A 26,198-nucleotide genomic window follows, 5' to 3' on the forward strand; every position below is an offset into this window, starting at 1 on the left:
TCCATGTGGGCAGGGTGGTTCAGTAGCTCTTCAAAGTGTTCCTCTCATCTACTGAGCTGCTCACTTGGGTTTGTTAGCACACGACCCTCCTTACCCTGTACTGACTGGTCCATGATACGCCATGACCCAGCTGGCTTCCATGTGATGTTACACAGCTCTTTCAAGTTTCTCCATCCTGCATATTGTTCCACTTGTTGTGCAAAGTTTCCCACATAGTTCTTCTTGTCCCGTTTTACAGCTTTTTTAACTTCTCTTTTGGACTCTGAATAGTCTCTGAGCTTCTGTCTTGGCTGCTCTTCTTTTGCTGGTGTTGACTGCTGCCTTTCTGTCCTTTCTTTCCTTCACTTTTCTCAGAGTTTCTTCTCTGATCCATTCTTTGTTATGCCTTGTCCTCTTTCCCAGTGTTGTATTGCAAGTTTCTTTCCAGGCTGTTTTAGTGTGTTCCCAAATTTTTTCCACGGTAGCATCTTCCACAATGAGGTTGTCAGGAGTGCACATCTTTGAACAGCTCCACTTGGAAACTGGCTCTTAGAATCACAGAATCACAGAGCTGGAAGGGACCTCAACAGGTCATCGAGTCCAGCCACCCACACCAAGCAGGATCAACCCCAACTAAGTCATTCCAGACATGACTATGTCAAGCCAGGACTTAAAAACCTCGAGGGATAGAGATTCCACCACCTCTCTAGGCAACACATTCCAGTGCTTCACCACAAACCTGGTGAAGTAGTTTTTCCTAAAATCCAACCTACACCTCTCCCTCTTCAACTTCAGACCATTGCTCCTTGTTCTGCCATCTGACACCACTGAGAACAGTTTCTCTCCATCCTTTTCAGAGCTCCCCTTCAGGAAGTTGAAGGCTGCTATTAAATCACCCCTCAGTCTTCTCTTCTGCAAACTAAATAAACCCAAATCCCTCAGCCTCTGCTCATAGGTCTTGTGCTCCAGACCCTTAATCATTTTCATTGCCCTCTGCTGAACCTGCTCCAGCAAATCCACATAATTTTTATGCTGTGGGGCCCAAAACTGGACACAATATTCCAGATGTGGCCTCACCAGTGCCGAATAGAAGGGAACAACAACCTCTCCAGATCTGGTCAGAATGCTCCTCCTAATGCACCCCAATATACCATTGGCCTTCTTGGCTACAAGGGCACACTGTTTACTCATATCCAGCCTTTCATCCACCCTAACCCCTAGGTCCCTTTCCATTGTACTGCTGCTTAGCCAGTCGGTTCCCAGCCTATAACAATGCTTGGGATTCTTCCGCCCCAGGTGCAGGACTCTACACTTCTCCTTGTTGAACCGCAACAGATTTCTTTTGGTTCAATCCTCCAATTTATCCAGGTCACTCTGGATCTTATCTCTACCCTCCAACTAATCTACCTCTCCCCTAGCTTTGTGTCATCCACAAACTTGCTGAGGGTGCAACCCAGTCCCTCATCCAAGTCATTAATAAAGATGTTGAACAACACAGGCGTCAGAACCAAGCCTTGTGGCACTCCGTTGAAACCAACCGCCATCCAGATATTGAGCCATTGACCACTACCCATTGGGCCCACCAACAAGTCAGCTTTCTATCCATTTTATAGTCCAAGGATCCAATCCATATTTCCTTAACTTATGAGCCAGAATGTTGTGGGAGACCGTATCAAAACCTTTACTGAAGTCAAGGTATATCACATCCACTGACTTCCCCACGTCCACAGAACTTGTTACCTCGTCATAGAAGCCAGTCAGATTGGTCAGACACAACGTGCCCCTGGTGAATCCATGTTAGCTACTTTTGATCATTTTCCTCTCTTCCAAGTGCTCCAAAATGCATTCCTTGAGGATCCCTTCCATTGTTTTCCCAGGAATTGAGGTAAGGCTGACGGGTCTGTAGCTCCCTGGATTGTCCTTCTTTCCTTTTTTAAAGATGGGCACTACGTTTGCCTTTCTCCAGTCATCCGGGATCTCTCCTGATCTCCAAAAGTCTTCAAAGACAATGGCCAAAGGCTCAGCAATTATGTCTGTCAATTCCCTTCAGTACCCTGGGGTGCATTAAATCCAGACCCATGGATCTGTGTACATCTGGATTTTCTAAGTATCAGACGGGTAGCCATGTTAGTCTGGATCTGCAACAGCAACAAGGGGTCCTGTGGCACTTTGTAGACTAACAGAAACGTATGAGCATAAGCTTTCGTGGGCAAAGACCCACTTCATCAGATGCATGATTTGTCCTGCCTCTGACAAAGTGGGTCTTTGCCCACGAAAGCTTATGTTCATACATTTCTGTTAGTCTATAAGGTGCCACAGGACCCCTCGTTGCTTTGGCTTTTCTAAGTAGCCCTTAACCTGTTCTTCCCCACCAAGGGCTGCCCACCTCCTTCCCATACTGCATTGCCTAGTGCTGTAGTCTGGGAGCCGACCTAGTCCATGAAGACAGACAGGGGGAAAAAAGCATTGAGTACTTCAGCTTTTCTTACATCATCTGCCCCTAGGTTACCTCTCTCATCCAGTAACGGCTCCACACCTTCCCTGATAACCCGCTTACTGTTAACATATCTGTAGAAACCCTTCTTGTTACCTTCACGTCCCTTGCCAGCTGCAGTTCCAACTGTGCCTTTGATGTCCTGATTACTGCTCGGCATTCTCCAGCCATATAATTATACTCCTCCTTAGTCAACTGTCCACATTTCTGTTCCTTATACACATTCTTTTTGAGCTTAAGCTGACCAAGGATTTCCCTGTTGAGCCAAGCTGGTTGCCCACCATATTTTCGTCTCTTACTAGGCAGCAGGATTGTTTGTTCCTGTGCCTTCAGCAAGACTTCTTTAAAATATTACCAGTTCTGCTGAACTCCTTTCCCTTTCATCTTCATTTCCCAAGGGATCCTGACCATCAGTACCCTCAGAGAGTCAAAGTCTGCTCTCCTGAAATCAAGGGTCTGTATGTTACTGCTCACCTTTCTGCCTTTTGTCCAGATCCTGAAATCTACCATCTTATGGTTGCTGCAGCCCAGGTTTCCTCCCAATTCTATTTCTCCTCCTAGTTCTTCCCTGTTTGTGAGCAGCAGGTCAAGTTGTGCATGGCCCCCGGTCAGTTCCATCAGCACTTGTACCAGGAAATTATCCCCAACGTTCTCCAAAAACTTCCTGGGTTGTCTGTGTGCTGCTGTATTGGTCTCCCAACAAATGTCTCGATAATTAAAGTCTCCCATGAGTACCAGGGCCTGTGATTTGGAAGCTTCTCTTAGCTGTCTGAGGAAATCCTCATCTACCTCATTTCCCTGATCTGGCAGTCTATAGCAGACACCAATTACAACATCACCTCTGTTGCTTCTGCCTTTAAGCTTAATCTAAAGACACTCAACTGGCTTTTCTCCCTCCTCATACTGGAGCTCTGAGCAATCAAAATGCTCCCTCACATAGAGGGCAACTCGTCCTCCTTTTCTCCCCTGCCGGTCCTTCCTAAGGAGTTTATATCCTTCCGTGACCATGCTCCAGTTATGCGAGTCATCCCACCAAATCTCCGTTATTCCAGCCACCTCATACTTCTTTAACTGTGCTAGGGCCTCTAATTCTTCCTGTTTGTTTTCCATGTCTCTATATCCTTCACTGTTCCATATTGTACCTCAGTCCGGGCTTGATCAATTTTGTGATGTACCTCTTCAGCTTGAACTTGAACTTTACCATGACCAAATGGTGGTCTGAACCTACATCTGCTCCTCTTCTAGTGTGGCCCTCTGGCATGGATCTTTTGAAAGTACTCCTGATACAGATGTGATCAATCTGGTTTTTTGACTGATGGCTTGGTGAAACCTAAGTGACCTTATGCATCTTTTTGTATAGAAAACACCACCACCTAACACCAATCTGTTGAAGGGAAAAAAAGCCACTGAAGCCCTCTCCATTGTCATTCATGTCACCTAAGTCTTCTTTTCCCATGGTCTGTTCTCTGTCTGTATTTATGCTTCCAATTTTTGCATTGAAGTTGCCCATCAAAATCAAGATATCCTTCTTTGGTTTCTGGTTCAGCACACTTTGTAGTTTCCCACAGAAGTCTGTTTTACATTCTCAGCTGCTTCACTGGTTGGTGCATAACATTGCACAATCATCAGAGAGGTAGCCGTGTTAGTCTGTATCTTCAGAAACAACAAGAAGTCCTGTGGCATCTTATAGACTAGCAGATATTTTGGAGCATAAGCTTTCATGGGCAAAGACCTGCTTCGTTAGATGCATGAATGTGTGTGTATGTGTGAGCGGGTTCAGAGGAGAATTTAAAGAGGGGGTCTCAGTAAAGGGGAAGGCCAGAGCTGACAAGGTCTATTCAGTCAGGGTGGAAATGGCCCATTATCGGCAGTTAATGTGAAGTTGTGAACATCAAGAGAGGAGAAATCAGGTCGGTTCATTTGGGGGATGTGGCCCGTTGTCAGATGCTAATGTGGAGGTGTGAACATCAAGAGCAGAGAAACTGCTTTTGTAATGGGCCAACCACTCCCAGTCTCTGTTTTATCCTTGGTTGATGGGAGGCAAATTTGCAAATTAATTGCAGCTCAGAAACTTCTCTTTGCATTTTATTTTTGAAATTTTTGTTATTGTAGGACTGCTACTTTTAAACCTGTTACTGAGTGCCCAGGGAGGCTGACGTGCTCTCCTACAGGTTTGTGTACATTACCGTTCCTGACATCTGATTTATGTCCATTTATTCTTTTACGTAGAGACTGTCCAGTTTGGCCAAAGTAAAGTGCAGTGGGGCATTGCTGGCACATGATGGTGTATGTTATATTAGTAGATGTGCAGGTAAAGGAGCCCCTGATGGTGTGGTTGATGTTAGGTCCTGTGATGATGTCACTGGTGTTGATATGTGAGCAGAGCTGGCAGCGAGGACTGTTGCAGGGGCTGGTTCCAGGTTTAGAGTGACTCTGGTGTGGTCTATAGTGGCTGGTGAGAAGTTGTCTCAGGTTGGCAGGCTGTCTGTAGGTGAGGACAGGCCTTGCCTCCCAAGGGCTGAGAGTGAAGGAACGTGCTGAACTTCATGGGCTGTTTTGTTACCAAGTTTAGAGTTACTCTGGTGTGGTCTACAGTGGCTGGTGAGAAGTTGTCTCAGGTTGGCAGGCTGTCTGTAGGCGAGGACAGGCCCTGCCTCCCAAGGGCTGAGAGTGAAGGAACGTGCTGAACTTCATGGGCTGTTTTGTTACCAAGTTACCCAGCTCTGTGAGCCCCTTCCAATGCTTTACGGTGAGCGCCAGACTTCACAGGCACAACAGTCTGAATTTACTCCAGGTCGTGGTAGATTTTCCATCCCCAACAATGCTTAAATGCAGCTGTTCTGGGAATTCTTTTGGCAAAGTTCCCTGGCCTGTGTGATGCAGGGGTGGGACTAGCCCTGTGGCCTGTGCTAGACCGGAGGACAGGTCAGACCACACGGTCCCGGTTGTCCTTTCTGACCTTGGAATCCAAGAATCTCAGGGAAGGGACTATGACTTGGGGACTTGCTCCCTGCCTTGGTCACAGCAGGCTGTTACTACACTCCCCAGCTCTCAGCACAGAGGGCTGCGCTCTCTGTTACCAGTGTTCAGTAATGCCTGCGGCCCCAGACAGGCTCAGATCCCCAGTGAGCTGGGTGCAGCCCACAGGCAAGGTGAGGCAGCCCCTGTCCTGAAGAGTTCATGGTGCCCTACTCTACCCGAGCTATCCAGTTGCCCAAAAGTTAGAAAAAGTGTTTGGTATGAACTCTATGACTTTGTAGTTGAAACCTCTGTGTGTGCCTGTTCCCCCTCACGCAAGAACAGGGGAAAAAAGGGGGGTGGGGAAATTTCCATAACTCCCAAAAATCAAAAGAAAAAACCCTGTCCTTTTAGAATCCTTCAGTCTGTGCTTCTGGTTTGAACTGATCCATCCCAGCACTGTCACTATGTCAGGGCTGCCTCCCAACTGAAAACCTTTAGAGTACCTTGCCTGTAAGGCTCTGCTTAAAAAACTCCCCTAGGTCACAGATGGGACAGACAGGATATTTACTGGGTTTGCTCCAGCTGCTTAGCAGCAATCACTTCTCTTTCCCCTGTGCATCAGCTACACAGACAAAGACCCCTCAGACCGTAACTGTTCTCAGTTCAAAAGCGTTTCTCTCTCCCCCATTGGCCTGCCTGACCGCCCCCTGCAGAGAGCCCTGTTAATCCTTTCCAGACATTCGTTCATGACATGCCCCCCAAACTGGAAATCCACACTGGCTGAAATTCCCTTCAGGTCTAGGAAAAACATAGTTAATAAGATACATGCACACTAACATTACTACAACTTACATGAAGAACCAACAAAACACTTCCACATTTGTGTATTACAGTGCCTGGTATACCATAAGAAGCTGAGTCTGGAAACCCCTCATGAGAGAGTGCATCAGCCACTTCATCAGACGCTCCTGAGATGTCTTCAGTGTCAAAGCTGAAGTCTTGGAGAACCAAACTCCATCAAAGGAGTTTCTTGTTAGACTCTTTGACTGCGTGAGGCCACCTCAGTAGACAATGGTCAGGCTGCAGACGAAAGAGTTGTCCCCACACCTATGGTCAGAGCTTCTCTAGAGCATAAACAATAGCCCAGCGTTCCTTCTCTGTGATAGACCATTGACTTTGCCTTTCGCAGAGTTTTTACGCAGAGCCTTACAGGCAAGGTATTGGTAAGGTTTTGCAGGACCCCACATTCCGCACTCAGAGTGAGGAGGCAGCCCCAACACCTCTGTCGCATGCCCATCAAAGCCAGGAGGCTGTGTGAGTGTGATGTAGTGGGGATACATGTGTGTACGAATGTGTCTCACACAGGGTGTGGGGCTCCTGCTGAGGGTAACCTGGCAACCAGGTGACAGCTTTATACTGCAGACAAAGGAGGAGGTGGAGCCTGAGGGGTCTGAATTGGAACCGGGAGTTGGGAAGCAGTTAGTCTGGGCTGGGAGAGAGCGAGACCAAGGAGGGGGCAAGGCCCTGGCTCTGGGGGCACCTTGGGGCCTCCTCTCCCCAGCATGGATTGGACTGGCTGTCTCTGCCAGCTGGACTGACTCCTCTGTACGATGCTGTGTCCTGTCGGCTAATAAGCCCGCTGTTCCCACGCTGAGTGAGAGTCACTCCTGCCTGCGGACGGGTGCAGAGCCTGGGGACCCCTGAACCCCATTACAGTGAGCCTGGAGGTGAATTCCTCCAGTCCGTTTCCTACCTAGACTACCACCAGGAAACCCCAAGATGCTGGATTCAGGAGACAGGTGTGCAAGTCCCCCAGGGATACCTCTGAAAGCTGCAGCCACCTTTTTGGCTCAGTAAGCCTCTTCCTCTGCACTCAGGACTGTTGGGGAAAACAGGGCCTTTCTCTGGTGATGCTGTGGGCTGAGGCCTCCGGCCCCAGTGTTGGTCACTGGAGCTCCCAAGCCCCTCCCAGCACAGCACATCTACAGTAGCACTACTGGGCAGGGTCTCAGCGCAGGGACACTCATCAGTAGAACGCTGGGGCTCCATGCCGGCATGAAATTGTGGGGAACGCAGTGTGGGAAAAGAGGGACCTTTAGTGCTTGGCCCTACTCACGTGACAAGAATGTGGTTACAAAAGGGGGCACCAGGGTCACATGACAGCGAGCAGCTGTTCACCCAAGAGATGTTGTTACATCTTTTTTCTCTTTAAATCCAATACAAACCTAACCTAACATCAACAAAAAGTGACAGCCACAAACTAGCTCAGCCAAGTAATACAGCCCCCAAGTGCGGACGTGTGGGAGGATGGACAAGGTAACAGCCACCTGCCAGTGTAAGAAGGTTAGAGACACACAGTCCTGCCTTGTCCTCAGAGCGCTCCCTTCTGCAGTGACCTGGCAGGCGGCTGAGCCGGACATGCCAGCTGGGCCTGTCTGCGGCTCCTCGTGCTCTTCTTTGAGAGGGGCCGGCTTGGCATTAATGCCCCCAGCTCCCCTCAGTGCTGAGAAGACCTACACAAGAACAGCCGGACTGGGTCAGACCAAAGGTCCATCTAGCCCAGCATCCTGTGTGTCGACAGTGCCCCAGAGGCAATGAACAGAACAGGTGACCATCACTTGATCCAGCCCCTGTGGCCCATTCCCAGCTTCTGACAAAGGCTAGATGTGCAGACAGAGTTGGCAGCAAGGATTGTTTCCTGGGTTAGCGTTTCTGTTGTGGGGTGTGAAGTTGGTGGCGACGAGAATTCGTCTCAGGTTGGGGTGTCTGTAAGCGAGGGCTGGCCTGTCTCCCTTGTCTGAGAGCACAAAGGATTGTCATCTACTATAGGCTGTAGATCCCCCTGATGATGTGTAGAAGAGGTTTTAGCTGGGGGCTGTAGGTAATAGCTAGAACCAACAAAACTGCAACAGACCACCACAAGCCATCATGTACCAGCAGTGCCCCTCTCCCATGTACAGTGGACAAACCGGACTGCCTCTGCACAAAAGAATAAATGGACACAAACCAGGTATCAAGAACGGTATCGTACAAAAACCAGTGGGGGAGCACTTCAGCCTCTCCGGATACACAGTTACTGTCTTGCAAGTTGCCATTCTTAAGCAAAAAACCTTTCAAAAACAGACTGCAATGTGAAACTACCGAGCTGGAATTCATATGCAAATTTGACACAGTCAGGAGAGGTTTAAATAGACATGGAATGGCTCTCTCCTTACCGAAAGTCAGTTCCCCTGCAGGTACACTCACCTTCTCATCACTGTTGAAGGTGAGCCATATCCACTCCAACTTAATTAGCACTGAGGTTACACCCCCATTCCTGCTTTTCTTTTCCCTCAAGCATCTCAGGAAGCGAGCTGTATCTCACAAAAGCTTAAACACTAATAAATGTGTAGTCTTAAGGTGCCACCCGGCCCCTCGCTGTTTTTGCTGAAACAGACCAACACGACTAAAACAACCCCGATCTCCTTGAGAGACAAAGCCCTAGAGCTGTCTTTGCTTTTGGCTAGATACCATCCATTTCTCTTGCAACACAGACCCGGGGGAAAGTCTGAGTGTGGACACAGAGCTTTGGCATGGATGCTCAGCAGGCTGCTAGCCAGTATCTCTTGAAAGTCTAACATTCTAAAAGGTATTTAAAAGGTATCTAAAAGGGTGTCATAAGGAGGAGGGAGAAAACTTGTTCTTTTTGGCCTCTGAGGATAGAACAAGGAGCAATGGGCTTAAACTGCAGCAACGGGGGTTTAGGCTGGACATTAGGAAGAAGTTCCTACATGTCAGGGTGGTCAAACTGTGGAATAAATTGCCAAGGGAGGTTGTGGAATCTCCATCGCTGGAGATATTTAAGAACAGGTTAGATAGATGTCTATCTGGGTGGTCTAGACAGTACTTGGTCCTGCCATGAGGGCAGGGGGCTGGACTCGATGCCCTCTCGAGGTCCCTTCCAGTCCCAGTATTCCATGATTCTCTCCCACTTGCAGTGAGAGTAACTGCTTTGTTTTGACATTTTTATCATAGTATTTCTTCTGCTTTAGTTGCTTTATCTGTAGCTCTTTGTAAGTACAGCGGAACCTCTGAGGTGGAGACACCAGCATTGTGAACTGGCCGGTGACCCACACCCCCCATTTGGAACTGGAAGGGTACAATCAGAGAGCAGGAGAGACCAAAAGGGATAAATAAGTAAAGCGAATCCAGCACAGTGCTGTGTTGAATAACAACCAATAAAGGGAGATGTTTAGAAAAAGATTTGGCAAGGTAAGGAAATTGTTCTCGTTTGTTTCCTTTGAATTAAGATGATCAAACAGCAGCATATTTCTTCTGCACAGTAAAGTTTTAAAGCTGTATTACGTCACTGTTCAGTTGACAGCTTCTGACGAACCACCATAACACCCGGTGCAGAGTGACAAACAACTCAGAGTTACAAAAAACAAGCAGTTTTGTAGCACCTGAAAAACTAACATATTTATTTATTAAGAATTAATTTTTCAGGGGTAAGACCCATAAATTTGTTAGTCTTTCAGGTGCTACAGCACAGCTTGTTTTTCGGGAAGCTACAGACTAACACAGCTACCCCTTGGAGTTAGCAACCCCCATTCCTGTGGGTTGGAATGCAGAGGGTCTACAGCGTGGGAGCTTGGCAGTGTTGGCTCACGAAACTAAGGAGACAAGGGAATTAAGGTTTCTATCCTACTCTCCACAAGCCTCTAACTCAGAGGGGGACAAATTATGGGCCACTTCTAGCCAACTGGATCCCTCTGCCCAGTCCCAGAATCTGAAAATCGGGAGACGTGGGTCTTACCCACAAAAGCTCGTTAGCTAATGAATAAATTTGATAGTCTTTCAGGTGCTCCAGGACTGCTTGTTATCTATCAAGCAGAACAGCCACAATGTGCTTTTGTGAACCGTGAGCTGTGACCAAGTGGGAATATTCTGTAATATTTCCACGAGTCCTCTTTCTGCCTCTGCTTCCCATGTGTGCTGCACTGTAACCATGTGGGTGATCAGGGCCATTTGCTCTCAGAACAGGCTGGGAGACAAGGAGTCTGGGATGGAGAACGGAGGGATGGACAGAGCTTGGCCCTACAGCCTGGCTGGGCAGACTGGGTGATGCTCTAATCGCCAGCCCTCTGTGCCAACCTGAGGGCTTCCTTTGCTACGTTCCATGTGACTGAGAAACTGCCTGTGAGGGTCCCTGCAGATGATGGGTGAGCTGCGCTGATCCCTGCAGAATGGGCAAGCCTCCAGCAGGGTCTGTCTCAGTAGAACTCACTGAGCGGAGCTCACAGGGAGGAGTACGGGCTGCAGGCCCAGAGGTGCAGTCTGAGGAGGTGGTAAAGCTGTGCAGCTTATGCCGGAGGAAGAGTGAGATGCCCGGGGCCTCACACAGTGAGGGAGCACTTCTAGAAACCGTTCGAGAGCTGGCGTTGTAGCACTGATCTTATCCATTCTCTCATTAATTCACCTGGTGTCCCCTAGTGAGCAAACTATGATCTACCCTGCAGCACAGCTTATGCAGGTAGCAGTGAATGTGAAGGGTAATAAGTAGGGCTTCTACACGCATGTTAACAATAAGAGGATAATCAAGGCAGGTCTGGGGCTGTTACTGGATGAGGAAGGCAACCTGGTGACAGATGATATTGGAAAACCTGAAGTACTCAATGCTTCCCCCCTCCATCTTTGTCTTCATGGACAAGGTCGGCTCCCAAACATTGGCACTAGGCAATGCAGTATGGGAAGGAGGTGGGCAACCCTCGGTGGGGAAAGAACAGGTTAAGGGCTATTTAGAAAAGCTAGACGTACACAGATCCACAGGTCTGGATTTAACGCATAAAAGGGCACTGAGGGAACTGCCAAATGTCATTGCAGAGCCTTTGGCCATTATCTTTGAAAAGTGGTGGAGATCGGGAGAGGTCCTGGATAACCAGGAAAAGGGAAATTTAGTGAACATCTTTACGAAAGGAAAGAAGGACAATCCAGGGAACTATAGACTGTTCAGCCCTACCTCAGTCCCTGGAAAATAATGGAAGGGATCCTCTAGGAATCCATGTTGAAGCACTTAGAAGAGTGGAAAGTGATAAAGAGTAGTCAACCTGGATTCACCAAGGGCAAGTCCTGCCTGACCAATCTGATTAGCTTCTATGATGAGGTAACCAGCTCTGCAGTCATGGGGAAGTCAGTGGATGTGACACACCTTGACATTATCAAAGCTTTTGATACAGACTCCCACAATACTCAGCACTAGTGAGGCCACATCTGGAGTATTGCATCCACTTCTGCCCTCCCTTCCCTTGCCCCAGCATAGAAAGGATCCGGGCGCATTGGAGCAGGTTCAGCGGAGGGCAACAAAAATGATTAAGGGGCTGGAGCACAAGACCTATGAGGAGATACTGAGGGATTTGGGCTTGTTTAGTTTGCAGAAGAGAAGACTGAGGGGTGATTTAATAGCAGCTTTCAAATTCATGAAGGGGAGCTCTAAACAGGATGGTGAGAAACTGGTCTCAGTGGTGTCAGATGGCAGAACAAGGAGCAATGGTCTGAAGTTACAGAAGGAGAGGAGTAGGTTGGATTTTAGGAAAAACTACTTCCCCAGGCGGGTGGTGAAGCACTGGAATGTGTCACCTAGAGAGGTGGTAGATTCTTCATCCCTCGAGGTTTTTAAGTCCCAGCTTGACATAGTCCTGGCTGGGATGATTTAGAAGGGGCTGATCCTACTTTAGGCAGGGGGCTGGACTCGTTGACCTCCTAAGGTCCCTTCAAGCCCTAGGTTTCTTTGGTTCTATATTCTTGCCCATAAGTTAAGGAAGTATGGATTGGATAAATGGATTGTAAGGTGGATAGAAACCTGGCTAGACCATGGGGCCCAACAGATAGCAATCAATGGCTCGAAGTCTGATTGGCAGTCGGTTTCAAGTACAGTGACCGTAGGATGGGTGCTAGGACTGGTATTGTTCCACATCTTTATTAGTGACCTGGATGAGGGGATGGACTGCACTCTCAGCAAATTTACAGATGACACTAAGCTAGTGGGTCAGGTAGATACATTGGAGGATAGGGATAGGGTCCGGAGTGACCTAGACAAATTGGAGGATTGGGCCAAAAGAAATCTGATGTGGTTCAACAAGGAGAAGGGCAGAGTCCTGCACTTGGCATTGAAGAATTCCAAGCACTGTTATAGGCTGGGGACCGACTAGCTAAGTGGCAGCGCAGCAGAAAAGGACCTGGGGATTACAGTGGATGAGAGTCTGGGTATGAGTCAACAGCGTGCCCTGGTAGCCAAGAAGGCTAATGGCATATTGGGGTGCCATATAGGAGAAGCATTTTGAGCAATCTAGAGAAGGTATTATTTCCCTGTATTCGGCACTGGTGAGGCCACATCTAGAGTAGTGTGTCCAGTTCTGGGCCCCCCCAGTACAGAAAGCACGTGTTTGTGCTGCAGCAGGTTCAGCAGAGGGCAACGAAAATGATTAAGGGGCTGGAGCACAAGACCTATGAGGAGAAGATGAGGGATTTGGGCTTATTTAGTTTGCAGAAGAGAAGACTAAGGGGTGATTTAATAGTAGCCTTCAACTTCCTGAAAGGGGATGCTCTGAAAGGGATGGATAGAAACTGTTCTCAGTAGTGACAGATGGCAGAACAAGGAGCAAGGGCCTCAGGTTACAGAGGGAGAGGTGTAAGCTGAATATTAGGAAAACCAGCTTCACCAGGAGGGTGGTGCAGCACTGGAATGTGTTACCTAGAGAGGTGGTGGAACCTCCATCCCTAGAAGTTTTTAAGTCCCAGTTTGACAAAGTCCTGGCTGGGACGATTTAGTTTGGGTTGATCCTGCTTGAAGCAGGGGGCTGGACTCAATGATCTTCTGAGGTTCCTTCTGGCCGTAGAACTCTATGATTCAGGCCCAGCCCCATCAGAGAAAATTGGAGTGGCCATTCACCACTGAAAGAGAATCTCTTCCCTGCTCCACTCAGAGTAGTGCCAACCTTGGAGCAAGGGCAGGCAGGAATCAGATTCTATTTTAAGGGCTCTTTAGCATTCTGTTCCCATATTCATGGCAGATTGCCAGACTTGAATCTTTTATCTTTGGGGCAGCAGTTATGCGTTGCTAGGACAGGATGACTAGATTCTGTTCTCACGTATCTCAATTCCCCAAGGGGTACCATGGATTATACTTGGCACTTCCTCAACACGTCGAGTGGACTATGTACAATGTTCTTTGCACAGAATCCTTCATTTGCAGCAATTTCATCTTAGAATGTTTTTATTTTTCGGGTGCCAAGGCCTTTCTGCCAGGCAGCCATCTATAACAGAGGGGAACAAACTACGGCCCATGGGCCAGATCTAAACTCTGAGCTCCCATCAGAAAGCAGGGTCAGGACAGCCTTGCCAGGAGGAGCCAATGCAATTCACAGGCAGTGCAGAAAACAGAGGGAGCAAGCAGAGGCTGCATGACACAGGGATGGCTCCATCATTTCTGCCCCCTGCTTCCCCAGCCTCAGCTATCACCAGGAATGAGTAGGGGGACTAGAGGCAGGGCGAGTGAGTGGCGGAACTGGGTAGAGGGAAGGGGCAGGGCTATACCTGAATATTTGGGGAGGCACAGCCTCCTCCCGCCTTCCCTACCAGGCCCTCCATACAATTTCTGTACCCCATGTGCTCCTCAGGCCAAAAACTTTGCCCACCCCTGAACACGAATAACCATCAAGTTCTTGTCTGGGTGGTCATTTTAGGATTCTCACTTCAACTTTCATTATGGGAATGGGTTGCACCTAAGAACATAAGAACAGTCACACTGGATCAGACCATAGGCCCATCAGGCCCAGTATCCTGTCTTCTGACAGTGGCCAATGCCACGTGCCCCAGAGGGAATGAACAGAACAGATAATCATCAAGTGATCAATTCCCTGTTGCCCATTTCCACCCGCTGGCAAAGGAAGGCTAGGGACACCCTCCATGCCTGTCCTGGCTAACAGCCATTGATGGACCTGTGCCCCAGGAATTTATCTAGCTCTTTTTTAAACTCTACTACAGTCTTGGTCTTCACAACATTCTCCAGCAAGGAGTTCCACCGGTTAACCGTGTGTTGTGTGAAAAAATATTTCCTCTTGTTTGTTTTAAACCTGCTGCCTATTAATTTCATTTGGTGACCCCTAGTTCTTGTGTTGTGAGAAGGAGTAAATAATTCCTTATCTATTTTCTCCACACCAAACATGATTTTATACCATATCCTGCCTTAATTGCCTTTTTTCCAAGCTAAAAACTCCCAGGCTCATCACTCTCTCCTCATATGGCAGACGCTCCAGACCTCTAATCATTTTTGTTGCCCTTTCCCAAACCATTTCCAATTCCAGTGTATGTTATTTGAGATGGGGCGACCACATCTGCACACAGTATTCCAGATGTGGATGTAGCATGGACTTACATGAAGGTAATATGACATTTTCTGTCTTATCTATTCCTTTCTTAATGATTCCCAGCATTTTGTTAGCTTTTTTGACTGCCACTGTACACTGAGCGGACGTCTTCAGAGAACTATCCACAATGACTCCAAGACCTCTTTCTTGAGTGGTAACAGCTAAGTCAGACCCCATCATTTTATATGTATAGTTGGGATTCTGTTTTCCCAAGTGCATTACTTGGCATTTATCAACATTGAATTTCACCTGCCACTTTGTTGCCCAATCACCCAATTTATTAAGATCCTTTTGTAGCTCTTCACAGTCTGCTTGGGACTTAACTATTTGGAGCAGTTTTGTGTCATCTGCAAATTTTGCCACCTCACTGTTATCCCTTTTTCCAGATCATTTATAAATGTGTTGAATAGGACTGGTCCCAGCACACACCCCTGGGGGACACCACTATTTACCTCTCTCCATTCTGAAAACTGACCATTTATTCCTACCCTTTGTTTCCGATCTTTTAACCAGTTACCAGTCCAAGAGAGGACCTTCCCCCTTATCCTATGACAGTTAACTTTGCTTAAGAGCCTTTAGTGAGGGACCTTGTCACTGGGTTTCTGAAAATCTAAGTACACCACATCCGCAGGATCCCCCCGTCCACATGCTTCTTGACCCTTTGAAAAAATTCTGATAAGAACATAAGAACATAAGAATGGCCATACTGGGTCAGACCAAAGGTCCATCAAGCCCAGCATCCCATCTGCCGACGGTGGCCAATGCCAGGTGCCCCAGAAAAGGAGAACAGAAGACAAGTGATTTATCTCCTGCCATCCATCTCCTGCCCTTGTTATGAAGGCTAGGGCACCATACTTTATCCCTGGCTAATAGCCATTTATGGACCTGACCTGCAAAAATTTATCAAGCTCTTTTTTAAACCCTAATAGAGTCCTGGCCTTCACAGCCTCCTCGGGCAAGGAGTTCCACAGGTTGACTGTGCGCTGTGTGAAGAAAAATTTCCTTTTATTAGTTTTGAACCTACTACCCATCAATTTCATTTGGTGTCCCCTAGTTCTTGTATTATGGGAAAAGGTAAATAATTTTTCTATATTCACTTTCTCCACACCGTTCATGATTTTATATACCTCTATCATATCGCCCCTCAATCGCCTTTTTTCCAAACTGAAAAGTCCCAGTCTCTCTAGCCTCTCCCCATATGGGACCCTTTCCAAGCCCCTAATCATCTTAGTCGCCCTTTTCTGAACCTTTTCTAATGCCAATATATCTTTTTTGAGGTGAGGAGACCACATCTGCACGCAGTACTCGAGATGTGGGCGTACCATAGTTTTATATAGGGGAAGTATGATATCTTTTGTCTTATTATCGATCCCTTTTTTAATAATTCCTAACATCCTATTTGCCTTACTAACTGCCGCTGCACACTGCGTGGATGTCTTCAGAGAACTATCCACTATAACTCCAAGATCCCTTTCCTGATCTGTCGTAGCTAAATTTGACCCCATCATGTAGTACGTGTAATTTGGGTTATTTTTTCCAACATGCATTACCTTACACTTACCCACATTAAATTTCATTTGCCATTTTGCTGCCCAATCACTCAGTTTGCTGAGATAGATTGGTAGATTGGTGAGGCACGACTTCCCTTTACAAAAGCCGTGTTGATTCTTCCCCAACAATTGATGTTCATCAATGTGTCTGACAATTCTGTTCTTTACTAGTTTCAACCAGTTTGCCCAGTACTGAAGTCAGACTGACTGGCCTGTAGTTGCAAGGATCACTTCTGGAGCATTTTTTAAAGATTGGCATAACGTTAGCTATCCTCCACTCATCCGGAACAGACGCTGATTTAAATGACAGGTTACAAACTACAGTTAGTAGTTCTGCAATTTTCCTTTTGAGTTCCTTCAGAACTCTTGGGTGAATACCATCTGGCCCTGGTGACTTATTACTGTTTAGTTTATCAATTTGTTCCAGTACCTCTTCTAATGACACCTAGGTTTGAGACAGTTCATCAGATTTGTTACCTGAAAAGAACTGTTCAGGTTTGGGAATGTCCCTCACATCCTCAGCTGTGAAGACTGATGCAAAGAAATCATTTAGTTTCTCTGTAATGGCCTTATCATCCTTGAGTCATATTTACTTCCCATTTTTCTTTTCGCAACTCTTCTGTTATACACAGGCCCTCTTGAAAGCATGTTTTGCTGCAAGGAGATTCTCAAACATATCTCCCATCTGGCTGACACTTTTGTAACTTCCTGATTCTCTTCTGAATGCGAAGTGGTGCTTGACAAGATGTCTTTTGTACTGTGGCTTCCAACAACGTACAGCCTGCTTCCAGCCTGACCAGTTTCTGTGCGTTGGTGTATTAAACAGGGCACAACTGCCCGTGCTTCTTTCTCAGTGTGAGCCTAGCTCTGCTCAGTTGTGCTTTCACTATTGCTTTGGAGGCACAAGCCCTGAGGAACTCATCTAGCAGGTGAGCCCCAAAACCGCAAGCCTGCATCACTCCAGACCTCAGCCGCTGCTAATCTCAGAGCATTTCCGAACAGGTGCTTCTGACCATTTTTTCAACTGCCAAAAGCTTTTCTCTCCACGCCTCCAGCCACGTCTCCAGGCGGAGCTCTGCACAGAGCACTGAACTGTGACACATTTGGCATGCCTTTCAGAAAACTTAACTCTCCTCCAAGATCGTAGGACAATTACATACATGCAAATGGTTCCTCTCCTCCCCTGGCCTTTCATCCGCGGATTCCCATCCTAGCCTCTGGGGCAGAACCCCAACTATAGGTCTGCACAGCGCTTGGCACAAAGTGGCCCTGATGCCAAGTGAAGCCTAAGTAATTACTCAGCAACAACCTAACACGGACCCTCTCAGCAACCCGGCTGCCCTAGTAGAACCAGCCCTTCAGATGTAGCAGCCAGTTTAGCTTCATTCTTCTCCTGTAACTTCCCCAGCATTTAGAGCAGTCCAGACTGGCAGGGGAGTGTGGGCCAGGCCCCACTCCACCCACCGACAGCTGCATTTGACTAGTTTCTTCCCCTTGGCCACACTGATGTGACTCTACAGCCCTGGTTACTGAATCTAACTGGGGAACAAACCCAGCCTCCCAATTCAGTACTGCCTGAGCACATAGGGTGGGGAAAGCTGCACAGTATCAAGGCCATTGTGCACCCTGCACAAACCCTTCTCCTGCCAGGACCCCCTCTGGGGGACCATTTCCTTGTTCCTGCCTCTACTCGGGGGCTGGGGGCCGTGGCCCCAGTGATCCCTGTGCTGGGGTTGCTCGGAGAGGGGCTGTGAGGCAGTTGGTACCTGCTGGCAGAGGTGGAGGCAGCGGAAAGTGGGTTGGTGAAGATGATCACACACTCCAGCATCTCTCCTGCCAGGAAGACAGGCCCACGGCTCAGCTGGGCCAGAACCTCAATCATGGCTCTGGCTGGCTCTGCGCTGCATCTGCAAAGTGCCGGAGACCCAGGCTGAACTGACAAGTCTGCTGGGAGGGGGCAGGGCAGATACACAATGCACCAAAGCTGGAGGGGTGAGGGGGGGAGATACACAACGCACCACCGCTGGAGGGGTGAGGGGGGCAGATACACAACGCACCACCGCTGGGGGGGGGGTTGCAGGGCAGATACACAACGCACCACCGCTGGGGGGCGGTGGGGTTGCAGGGCAGATACACAACGCACCACCGCTGGGAGGGGGGGGTGTTGCAGGGCAGATACACAACGCACCACCGCTGGGGGGGGGTGTTGTAGGGCAGATACACAACGCACCACCGCTGGGAGGGGGGTGTTGCAGGGCAGATACACAACGCACCACCGGTGGGGGGGGGGGGTTTGCAGGGCAGATACACAACGCACCACCGCTGGGGAGGGTGGGGTTGCAGGGCAGATACACAACGCACCACCGCTGGGGGGGGGCAGGCGGGACAGTAGAGGACAGACACACGGCCCCGCCGCGGGGGGGGGAGGGGAGGGGGGGGGCGGACGGACACACGGCCCCGCCGCGGGGGGAGGGGAGGGGAGGGGAGGGGCGGACGGACACACGGCCCCGCCGCGGGGGGGGGGAGGGGAGGGGAGGGGAGGGGCGGACGGACACACGGCCCCGCCGCGGGGGGAGGGGGGGCGGACGGACACACGGCCCCGCCGCGTGGGGGAGGGGAGGGGCGGACGGACACACGGCCCCGCCGCGGGGGGAGGGGGGGGGGGCGGACGGACACACGGCCCTGCCGCGGGGGGGGGGAGGGGGGGGCGGACGGACACACGGCCCCGCCGCGGGGGGGGGGGGGGGGGCGGACGGACACACGGCCCCGCCGCGGGGGGGGGGGAGGGCGGACGGACACACGGCCCCCACCCCTGTGCAGGGGACCCTGCGAGCGGGAGCCCGAGCCCTGCCCGGGGGGCACCAGAGAGCCCAGTCCCCCCCCGGACACCCGCCCCCCGCGAACAGCCGGGCGGGCCATAGGCCGAGCCGCCTGCCGGGGCTCCCTGCCCCCAGCCCGGCCCGGCCCGGCCCGGCTCACTCACCAGCCTGACACGGGCCCCTCCGCTCGGCGGGGCTCGGTCACTCTCGGCAATCTTCGGGCTCCGCTCGGCCGGGTTCGGTCACTCTCGGGAATCTTCGGGCTCCGCTCGGCCGGGTTCGGGCCCCTCCGCTCGGCGGGGCTCGGTCACTCTCGGGAATCTTCGGGCCCCGCTCGGCCGGGTTCGGGCCCCTCCGCTCGGCGGGGCTCGGTCACTCTCGGCAATCTTCGGGCTCCGCTCGGCCGGGTTCGGTCACTCTCGGCAATCTTCGGGCTCCGCTCGGCCGGGTTCGGGCCCCTCCGCTCGGCGGGGCTCGGTCACTCTCGGGAATCTTCGGGCCCCGCCGTTCGGCCCCACTCGGGAGTGTTCGGGTTCCCAGCTCCCCTCCCCCCGGGGGCCGGTTGGGCTGCGGGCCGGGTTCCCCAGTCCCGCCTTCCGGTGCCCGCAGAGCTCGCGCGGGCCGGGCCGGGCCGGGCTGGGCTGGCAGGTAGCGCCCGGGGGGCGGGGGCAGTGTCCGGCCGGGGCTCGCTGCGGGTGTGCGCGGGGGGGCGGCCGTTGGGTGTGCGCGCTGCAGACGGAGACACGGACAGACACACGGACAGACGGGGGCGGGGGGGTCGGACGGGCAGGAGGCCGGAGGGAGGCTGCAGCTGGGCGAGGGGAGAGCTGCAGACAGACAGCTGGGAGGAAGACGGACAGGCAGCCGGGGGGGGGGCGGTTTAAGGACAGACGGACAGGCAGCCGGGGGGAGTGACGGACAGGCAGCCGGGGGGGGCTAAGGACAGACGGACGGCCAGCCGGGGGGGGCTAAGGACAGACGGACAGGCAGCCGGGGGGGGGCTAAGGACAGACGGACGGCCAGCCGGGGGCGGGGGGCGGTTTAAGGACAGACGGACAGGCAGCCGGGGGGAGTGACGGACAGGCAGCCGGGGGGGGCTAAGGACAGACGGACGGCCAGCCGGGGGGGGGGGGGCGGTTTAAGGACAGACGGACAGGCAGCCGGGGGGGTGACGGACGGACGGACAGGCAGGCGGCGGGGGCCGGGGGGGTGACGGACAGGCAAGCGGGGGGGGGCTGGGGGGTGACGGACAGAGGGACAGGCAGCCGCGGGGGTGACGGACAGACGGAGAGGCAGCCGGGGGTCTCCCAGCCCCAGCTGCGGAGCCAGGTGGCTCCGGCGGGAGGCCGGTGTTGAGCGTCCCGGCTCTTCCCGGCGCTCTGGGGGGCGCAGCAGCGAGGGGGCGGGGGCTGGGCTGGGCTGGGCTGTACCTTGACCCGTGCTGGGAGGAGGAAGCTGCCAGTGCACGGAGCAATGGAGGGCAGTGCCCAGCTGATGGAGCGGTTTGAGGGCGCTGCCCAGGGGCACCGCGTGCCCCCCTTCGGCTGGCGGATCTGTCTGGCCCACGAGTTCGCGGAGAAGAGGAAGCCCTACCATGCCTCGGACGTCTCCCTCTCGGACGTGGTGAAACACCTGGGCCTGGGCTTGCGGTAGGTGGCTCTGCCCGTCCCGGGCCATTGTGCGTTGGGTGCTGCTTCCCAGCACCGTCCCCTCGCTGGCCCTGTGTTCCACTGGGGAACGGATCGAGCCACCCACAGGCTCAGCACCTGGGCCCTTTGCTTTGCCTTCTTTGTCCGAGAGGCAGGCGGGCCTCCCCAGCCCACCTTTCCCCTGCCTGCACCCCCCACCACTCTGGTGTCCTCTCCTCTGGGTGGAGTGATTTAAATCAGGACTTATTCATTTTTAATTGATTTAAGTCAACTTATCATAAAAGCAAAGTCTGACTGTGCTTAGACTGCACGTGATGTGGGCCCAGCCCAGCCCAGCTACTTACTGTCACTTCTGTCTCTTGAGAAAACTAGTGCAGAATGGGATTCCCTTAGGAACCCCAAGTTCTGCTGAAGTAAAGTAGAGGATAGGCTTATGGCATTGCCATTGTGGTGTGTGGCCGTGATGCCCCCAAAGAAGGGGCAAGTATTATGTCATATAAAATAAGAAAATGTCACTCAGTGGCAACTGGCAACTCTAGAGTTTGCTTACTGCAGCTTTTGTACTGTACACTTGTGTGATGAATTCTAAGCCTGGTTAATTAGTGGGGAGGGATAGCTGGGTGGTTTGAGCACTAGCCTGCTAAACCCAGGGCTGTGAGCTCAGTCCTTGAGGAGGCCATTTAGCGGTCTTGGGGCCAAGAGATTTAAAAAAATATCTGTTAGGGATGGTGATAGGCCCTGTGGTGAGTTCAGGGGACTGGAATCTGTGACTTTCAAAGGTCCCTTCCCCTTCTATGAGATAGGTACATCTCCATATATTCTAATTAAACAAGACATAGCCATTAGCCAAGCTAAACTTTTTTCTAGCGTCACCCAGTACAGGAAACAGCTTGGGAATTTACTTGTCAAATCACACTTATTCTAAAAGGCAGAGAGTCTTGAAAAATGACACATTGATAAATGGATTAAAGTTGCTCGCCAGTAGATCCACTCAGCCATAGCCACATCTTCGTCTGCATCATTTTCTCCCATTAAACAGTTTTTCTTGTGATGTTTCATTCTTGCATCTAGGCCCTGCATCTTCCTCTTGCACTGCTGACACTTGACATGTTTTCCTTTTGTACCCCGTGAAGGAGTTTCTTCAAAGTATTCCCAGTATTCTTGTACGCCCAGAAGCCAGTGCAATTTTTCTCTTGCTAAGATGAGGGGGATATAGGAAGCTGTGTGTGTGCTGAGTAATGTCCTTCCTTTCTCCTTCAGTCCAATCCACTGTTCCTTCTATGCCATCTCCATCCTCTTCTATATGTTGTCTCTGTCTTTAAGACAACATCTTAACTAGTTTCTCTGTTTTGCTTGGCCGAGGTCTGTCACCACCCCATAAGCACAGTACAAAAACAGTCCTAGCTACCTCTTGTCTGTCTTTACACATGTCACTTTTTAGTAAGCTGAGAAACAGAATTTGAAAGCCCAGAGCTTTCAGAAGCAAGAGCTAGGAGGTAGGCTGGGCAGACTGGAGCGGTTAAGTCGTTTTTATGAGACTGTAAATGTATGAGTAGAATTTTTGTGATGAAATGTAACGTATTTTAAAGGGGAATGTTAGTACTGAATTGCTTTAATTTTTTAAAAATCTAATTTAAAAATACTGGATTTTTAAATTTTGTTTTAAATAGTTGATTTTCATCCACCCTGAGACTGGCACAGCAGGAGCCCTCTGGGCTCGACTGTCTGCTGGTCTTCTCCTTTCCTTAGCTGTGGGAAGCTCTTCTTCGGCTTGGTTCTGCCTAGTCTTGATCATTAGCGAGGAGGAGGAGGAGGAAGGCACACCTGGAAGCTGATGTTGTAGAGGAGTGACAAAGGCTTCACCAGAGAGTCCATTTTACTAGGGTGAAAAAAGGCCTCTGAAAAGCTCCTAGAGGATCAGTGTCAGGTGCTGAGAGTACTTCCTGAATGGTCTGTTTTTTCTTTGGCAGTTGGTGGCAACAAAGTCTAAGGTAGGGTTAGTTATGACTGTTCTTTAAACAGTCCCAGTGATTAAAATTTGTCCAGGGGCTGGTGCTCTCTTAATGACCAGAACAGCCAGTGTGTGATTCTTTGCTCTGAGCAGATTGAACAATGTGGGTGAAAAGTAGCAACGTGTGTTTGTGTAAATACTTGCTGCAGGGTTACTGGTGACTGACGGGCTGTTGACAGAGATACTTTGTTACTGATCGAGGGCTGCCCTGCTACTGATGACATACATGTCTCCCTTGGTTTTGTGCGTGGCTCATTACTGTCCCTACCTCATGGTCCATTCCTTGTCGTGGTGAGGTGGCTTGTGTGTCTCAGTGACCCAGAGAGCTGTGTCAGCTGGCGCTACAGCTGCTGGAAGGGTCACCAAACTGAACAGGTCAAAGGGTAGAGACCAGACAAATTGGGGTCACCTCTCTCTGAGGTGAAAGGGGTTGGCTCAAGTTAACAACTCTGCCCATAGAGAGCAAAAGTTACGGAAATATCTACGAAGAAACCTACAACTGCACAAGTCTTGGGAGGAGTTGGCAATCCGCTTGCATTGTGTGTGCGGCATGGCAGGTGCCCCACAGATGACCTTTCTGTTACCCGGTTTGCTACATGGAACGTTTGGGCCATGGACCAGTGGGGAAGACGGCACAGACTGCAGCGGAGAGGAAACAGTACAAGCGTGTAGTTTTGGGCTTGTGTGAGACAAGATGGACACGATCTGGGCAGCTACGCCTGGCAACAGGTGAAACCCTCATCTATCCGGACAGGAAGAAGAGGGTGCACCACACACAGAAGGTGTGGGTGTTATGTTACCAAGAGAGACATCTGATGCTTCAAAGGAGTGGACAGCAGTATCATCACAGCCAGATTCTACACCAAAGTGTGAGTGGTGCTGATTGTGCAGTGTTATGCACCAATCAAGGAAGCAGCTGAGGAATGTAAAACAGACTTTTATAAGAAATGGCAAAGTGTGGTGAACCAGAAAGCAAAGGAGGATGTGATGATTTTGATGGACGACTTCAATGCAAAAGTTGGAAGCATAAATACAGGCAGAGAACGGGCCATGGGAAAAGACGGCCTAGGCAACAAGAATGACAATGGAGAGGGCTTCGGTGACTTTTGTTCCTTCAACAGACTGGTGACAGGTGGTGGTGTTTTCCACACAGAAGGATCCATTACGTCACTTGGGTTTCACCGGACCACCAGTCAGAAAGCCAGAGTGATCACGTCTGAATCACCAGTTCTTTCACAAGATGGCTGCAGGACGGCGGCGCTAAAAGAGGAGAAGATGCAGGTTCAGGCCATCATCTGGTCGTGGTAAAACTCAAGTTCAAGCTCAAGAGGTACATCGCAAAATTGATCAAGTTGGGATTGAGATTCAACATGGAGCTGGATTTAGAGATAAGAGCCGGTTTCCAAGTGGAGCTGTCCAACAGATATGCACTTCTGCCAGACCTTACCCCAAAAGATGCGACTGTGGAACAAATTTGGTAACACACAAAACAGCCTGGAAAGAGACCTGTGATAAAACACTGGGAAAGGGGACAAGGTGTCACAAAGAGTGGGTCACAGCAGAAGCTCTGAGAAAAGCGAAGGAATGAAAGGACAGAAGAGCAGAAATCAACAGCAAAACAAGAGCAGCCAAGGTGGGAGCTCAGAGACTCTATTCAGAAGCCAAGAGAGGAGTTAAAAAGGCTGTAAAACGGGACAAGAAGAACTTTGTGGAAAACCTGCACAACAAGCTGAACAAGCTTTGGCACAGAGCAATGTGAAAGAGCTGTGTAACATCACATGGCAGCTAGCAGGGTCACAGCATACAGTGCATCAGCCAGTGCAGGATAAGGAGGGGCGTGTGCTAACAAACCCAAGTGAGCAGCTCAGTAGATGGAAGGAACACTTTGAAGAGCTACTGAACCGCCCTGCCCACATGGAACCTCCGGAGTTAGCACCTGCAAATGTACCTCTGCAATTAGCAGCAGCAGACTTACCAAAGAAGCAATCCGAAAAGCAGGTAGTGAGACATTGCCCATCTGAAAAGCAGAAAAGCACCTAGTCCAGACAACATCCCTGCAGAAGCAATCAAGGCAGGTAGCAAGACATCAGTGAGCTGCCAGTTTTCCTGGACTCCTTTTCCCTTCATGGTAGCATCCCAGGGGATTCTGCCCATCAGGTTCCTGAAGGAGTCAAAGTCTGCTTTTCTGTACTCCAAGGTGTGTAATTTACTGCTCTTTTTTCTTCCTTTTGTCAGGATCCTGAAGTCTACCATCTCATGATCGCTGCTTCCCAGGTTGTCCCCCACCTCTACCTTCCCTATTAGTTCCTCCCTGTTTGTAAGCAGCAGGTTGAGCCGCGCACGACCTCTGGTCTGGTCCTTCAGCACTTGTACCAAGAAGTGATCCCCAATATTCTCCAGAAACTTCCTGGATTGCTTGTGTGCCACCGTATTGGTCTCCCAACAGATGTCAGGGTGATTGAAGTCCCCCACGATAATGAGAGCCTGCAATCTGGAAACTTCTCTCAGTTCTCCAAAAAAAGCCTCATCTACCTCATCATCCTGATTTGGCGGCCTGTAGCAGACACCAACCACCACATCTCCAGTGCTGCCTACACCACTAAGCTTGACCCATAGATTCTCAACAGGCTTTTCTCCCTCTATGTACTGGAGTTCCAAGCAATCATAGTGCTCTCTTACATACAGTGCAACCCTTCCTCCTTTTCTTCCTGAAGAGTTTAGACCCTTTTGTGACAGCGCTCCAGTCATGTGAGTCATCCCACCAAGTCTCTGTTATCCCAACCAAGTCATAGTTCTTGGACTGGGCCAGGGCTTCTAATTCCTCCTGCTTGTTACCCAGGCTTCTGGCATTGGTGTACAAACACCTTAGATAACCAGTCAATCTCCCCAGCCTCTCTACTCGAACCAGGGGTCCACTTTTGTTGTACATTCTGTGATGGGGTTCAGGGGTCCCCCTGCACTGCACCCCGCCCGCTGGCAGGAGAGACTCTCACTCAGCAGGTACAACAGCAGGTTTAGTAGGCAACAGATGTCCAGTTTCTCACAGAAGCAACAGCATAGCAGCCAGAGACAGTCCTTCCAACCTGTCCTGGGGGGAAGACCCCGAGGGGTGTCCCTCTGGGGTGTAGCTTTCCCCCTCCTCAGGCTGGCTGCCTTCCAGCTCTCCCTTTTCCTCGCCTCTAACTGCCGCCCCCCGATTCAAAACCCAGCTCAGCTCCTCCCTGCTCTTTGTTCAGGCAGAGGTGTTATCTGCCAGTTGTAGCCCCAGGGTCATCCTTAGCCACTGGGAGCTGCTGCTTGCCTCGGACATCCAGCCTGACTCACACATGCA

General features: G+C 50.5%; 2 protein-coding genes across 4 annotated transcripts in view; one reads left to right on the forward strand and one right to left on the reverse strand.

Annotated features, from left to right (window-relative positions):
- RGP1 (RGP1 homolog, RAB6A GEF complex partner 1) overlaps window positions 1–19,429 on the reverse strand; it is a 33,777-nt gene extending 14,348 nt beyond the window's left edge. Inside the window, exons 1-2 of one of the 2 annotated variants that reach the window (XM_074994454.1) lie at window positions 19,372–19,429; window positions 18,155–18,295 (exon numbers count right to left, since the gene is read on the reverse strand). In XM_074994454.1, coding sequence (XP_074850555.1) covers window positions 18,155–18,270 — 116 coding nt within the window. In that variant the 5' untranslated portion in view covers window positions 18,271–18,295; window positions 19,372–19,429. Of the gene's footprint in view, window positions 1–18,154; window positions 18,296–19,371 lie in introns of those variants that run through there. The other variant, XM_074994455.1, reaches the window with a different exon arrangement.
- A 1,086-nt stretch (window positions 19,430–20,515) lies between these two features.
- Window positions 20,516–26,198, forward strand: part of GBA2 (glucosylceramidase beta 2) — a 74,304-nt gene continuing 68,621 nt past the window's right edge. Inside the window, exon 1 of one of the 2 annotated variants that reach the window (XM_074995920.1) lies at window positions 20,516–20,856. In XM_074995920.1, coding sequence (XP_074852021.1) covers window positions 20,681–20,856 — 176 coding nt within the window. In that variant the 5' untranslated portion in view covers window positions 20,516–20,680. The remainder of the gene's footprint in view (window positions 20,857–26,198) is intronic. The other variant, XM_074995921.1, reaches the window with a different exon arrangement.

The sequence above is a fragment of the Carettochelys insculpta genome, chromosome 5 (genome assembly GCF_033958435.1).
Source record: "Carettochelys insculpta isolate YL-2023 chromosome 5, ASM3395843v1, whole genome shotgun sequence".
Taxonomy (NCBI): domain Eukaryota; kingdom Metazoa; phylum Chordata; order Testudines; family Carettochelyidae; genus Carettochelys; species Carettochelys insculpta.